Source organism: Triticum aestivum, chromosome 7B (assembly GCF_018294505.1).
Source record: "Triticum aestivum cultivar Chinese Spring chromosome 7B, IWGSC CS RefSeq v2.1, whole genome shotgun sequence".
Taxonomy (NCBI): Eukaryota; Viridiplantae; Streptophyta; class Magnoliopsida; order Poales; family Poaceae; genus Triticum; species Triticum aestivum.
The window spans coordinates 706,616,595-706,620,598 of NC_057813.1; the positions used below are offsets into that span (position 1 = coordinate 706,616,595).

Genomic DNA, 4,004 nt, shown 5'->3' on the forward strand with positions numbered 1-4,004 from the left:
TCTTCTCTCAAGCAGTGATGAAACGAAATACCATTAATCATATATGCGCCATTATGCGTAAGGGCCCAACACCTCCAACTCGCTTATGCATGCACTAATAACTTCCAAAGAGTCCGATTCTATAGCCAAATTCATGCATTCCAAGTGCTTAATGAGATCAATACCTTTCTAAACCGCTAGGGCCTCAGCAGACGCCACATTGAGGACATCAGATAAAGGAGCTGCAGCACCTGCAATCGTTTCACCAATACTGTTACGGAGGGCAACCCCTACAGCTCCAGTCCCATCATCATGTAAAGCAACATCTAACAGTTCCCCCCTTTACGAATTCATGTCTTTGCCACCAAATATACCAACAAAGCGACAACAATTGACTCAAGCAAACCGAGCATCCCAAGAAACTGAGACTTCCCACTAGAGCTGCATAAGGCACCTTCCAACACTACCAATCCCGATCTGTCCACACATGTAAAATTGCTTCCATACTTACAACATGTAATAATAATAATATCTTCTAAAGACAAAGCATTATTTTATATTTAAATGTAAAATACATATGTAGTAATCGATACAAACATAAACCAAGAAAAAACTTGAGCCACCATGCCTCTTATTTAGTTACTTTAGGGAGCCTCCTCTTTACTCACCGTGGCTCTTCCGATGCAAGGAAACCATGCCAGCCAGTACCGCGAGAGCTCGATCCTGCGGCCCACCCGGCGCCGAAGCAATCTCGGCCTCATCCCGGAGGTGACCGGCCTTTTTCCGCGCCGCGGCGCCCTTCTCCCCTTCCATAAGCTCTCTGACCAGCGCCGCCACCTCCTCCCGCGGGACAACCGCTCCGTCCTTACCGAGGGGAGGCCTCTTCCACAACGCCAAGCCCACCCGATTCGACGACAGCATCACCGCGTTCATCCTCTGCTCGGCGTACAGCGGCCACGCCAACATCGGCACGCCCGCCGCCATGCTCTCCAGCGTGGAGTTCCATCCGCCATGAGACATGAACCCTCCCACGGCGACATGGTTAAGGATCTCCACCTGCGGCGCCCACAGTGGCACAAGGAGCCCTGTACGGTTCATCCTCTTGATGAACCCGTCGGGCAGATAGCTCAGCGGGTCGGCATCGGTAGTGGCAGTGCCGAGGTAGGCCGCGCTGCTGTCCTTGTCGTTGGGGTGGTGCACCACCCAGAGGAACCTCTGCCCGCTCGCCTCCAGCCCAGCCGCCAGCTCGGCCGTCTGCACCGTGGACAGCGTGCCGCCGCTGCCGAAGGACACGTACAAGACCGAGCCGTCTGGCTGGTTGTCCAGCCACCGCAAGGAGCTGTGCTTGACCTCGTCGGAGTCGGGGCACCGCCGCCGGGTGAATGGACCCACAGCGTACGCCGGAGGGTACACACCCTTGTCAGACAACTCTTTGAACGCCACCAGCGTCTGGTGCTCCAACGCGTCCATGGTGTTGACGATGAAGCCTTCCGCGAGGAGGTAGTTGAGCCCCAGGTCGATCATGAGCTCGTACACCGGATCGGAGCGGTTCTGGACGGGTTCGACGAGATCGGCACCGTGCAGCGGCACGCACCCCGGGAGCATCACGGGCTCCGGGAGGTCGCGACACTCGCAGGTGGTGGTCCTGGAGAGCTCCGGCGTGTAGAGCAACGATAACAGCGACATGAGGCTGGAGGTGTAGAAGACGTACCCAGGCAGACCCATCTCCTTGCCGACGGCGAGCGCCGCGGGGCAGAGCATGTCGGTCATGAAGGCGGTGATCCCCGCCGGGAGGTCGAGGAGGGAGCGTAGTATGTCGCGTAGCTGTGGCAGAGCGCGGTTGATGACGGTGAGGATGCGGGTCATCAAGTGCGCGTCGGCAGGGAGGTCGCTGAGGGACACCTCCAGGAGCACGGCGACGGAGACGCCCGGCGGGAGGGAGGCGAGCGGCGAGGAGTGGCCCGGCGAGGACAGGCTGGCGTAAGTAACGACGGTGACGGTGAAGCCATGGTGCAGGGTGAGGCGCTTCGTCAGCTCTGACACCGGGAGGACGTGGCCCGCGCCGGAGCTCGTGAGGATGACGACGTGCGGCGCCGCTGCCATGATCTGCAAAACGAGCTAGTACGTAAGTGTAGCTAGGTATATGTTCCCGCGTTTATTCGGCAGCGAGCGCATACAGTGCTATTTAATGAGCAAAACGATTGTAAATGGGGCGATTGTACGCTCGCGTCGACCACCACGCGCGGTTGACACGTGCCCCATGGACTACCCGCATATGTGTTCTTGGCTTAATTATCACTAGGGGCTGCCGAGGCGTGCTTGTGGCACCCTTGTATTGTTGAAGCGTTTATTGGTCATTTTCACAGTTCACACACATTTGTTCTCCAGTAATGCTAACGAACTAAACAGTTGATAGCAAAGAACTAGCACAATAAACCACCATCAGTTAGTAAAGCACCACAATGTTTCATCATTGAATAACCTCAGATACCGGAACCAAGCAACACAATCAATCCTAGTGTCTCATAAATTTGGAAACAAGGTTGTGGACACTAAAGAATTCAACCCTGTGCTATCGAATATATTCTAACATGACAAGGAAAAAGGATTGAAGATAACTGTACAAAATGAATATATTCTAACATGAGAAGGAAAAGGATTGAGGATAACTGCACAAAATGAGAAGGAATCGATTCTTACATGGATAATATATACTAACATCCAGCTAGTATAAGGAGTTCTAGAGCATAACAAATCAGTTCTCTAGAGCCAAAATATCCATCGGCGGACAACCTTGTAAGTGTCAGCTTTTGTAACTACTAACTAGACAGGTGCCCCATGCATTTCTGTGGCTAGTTTTAAATAATCTTGTAAAATAAAGATTTCTTGTTCTTCGTGAATAGAGCAAAAAATCGAAATGGCAGAACCTTAATTTACACACCCTCTTTTATAGATTCACCTGGTTAAGGGCCCTCCTAATTTGCCATAAACAATATGATACTAGAAGTATAGACGCGCTTTGCCGCGCCGTTTTTCTTATTTCGCAAAATGTTATATTTTTCCTTCTTATTTGTTCTCCACCATGTTTCCTTTTATTTTGATTTTGCCAGTGAGAACTGGACATTAGTTTTCTTAACATTGAGAAAAAGAATGTGCATATAACTTGAAGGAAACTTCTTTCGCAACAATGCGGCGAAGATCAACCAATCGCAATATTCTCCATCTACTTTGAACCCCCTAACTTTTTTTTGAACCGGGCATTACCCCTTTCCATTACTGCGACATAATGGAAATACAACCATGTCCAAAAAATGAGACAGGAAAGATGGAAGCGAGTTCAAGCATCACTGAAAAACCCACCATGAGCACTCGCCACCGAGATTACTCACTATGGGGTGAAAACCCGACGACACAATAAATCCATGACACACAAGCAATTAGGACTGTCTAGATCAGACCACTAGAGACACTGCTCATAACAGAGCATCAGGAAATAACGCCCTCACGCAGGAGAAGCGACCCAAAATGATCACAAATCAGAGAAGTAGAGAATCCTCCTCCATCAGCAGGCCCCCTCATCTTGGTATACAGCAACACAGATGCTCATCAGACGAGAAGTGTTGTTGATCCCCCCAGCCCTCAGGTCCACCGCATCCTCCTCTTTCATCATACCTGCCCAGTAACAGAGAAGAGCACAAGCAGAGAAGATGCATTCAAAAGAAGACTTGAGGGGAATATGTTCAAATGTAACTCTATTACGACAGGACCATATCGCCCAACAAATTGCTGCAATGCTGGCTGTATAAAAGACCTCTCCACCGGGGAAAAAAGCATATCACCACGCATACACCTGCCATATGTTATCAGGGCATAACTCGGTGCCAAACAAGAACCCCACAACTCTCCATGTCATCCTGGCAAACAGGACATGTAAAAAATAAATGATGGGATGTCTCTCTTTCCCCGCAAAATGGACATTTGGGCTCTCCTTTCCCAGCAAAGATTGTCCAATTGTCCAAACTCGA

General features: G+C 50.4%; 1 protein-coding gene across 1 annotated transcript; it reads right to left on the minus strand.

Moving 5' to 3' along the window:
• Positions 1 to 440: 440 nt before the first annotated feature.
• LOC123160111 (hydroquinone glucosyltransferase-like) lies at positions 441 to 2,173 on the minus strand. Its single transcript, XM_044577931.1, has one exon. The coding sequence runs from the start codon at positions 2,080 to 2,082 to the stop codon at positions 640 to 642; it is 1,443 nt and encodes a 480-aa protein (XP_044433866.1). The 5' UTR covers positions 2,083 to 2,173; the 3' UTR covers positions 441 to 639.
• Positions 2,174 to 4,004: the final 1,831 nt, after the last annotated feature.

Coding starts and splice junctions, on each gene's coding strand:
- LOC123160111 (XM_044577931.1), bottom strand. CDS start 2,082: ATGGCAGCGGCGCCGCACGTCGTCATCCTCACGAGCTCCGGCGCGGGC.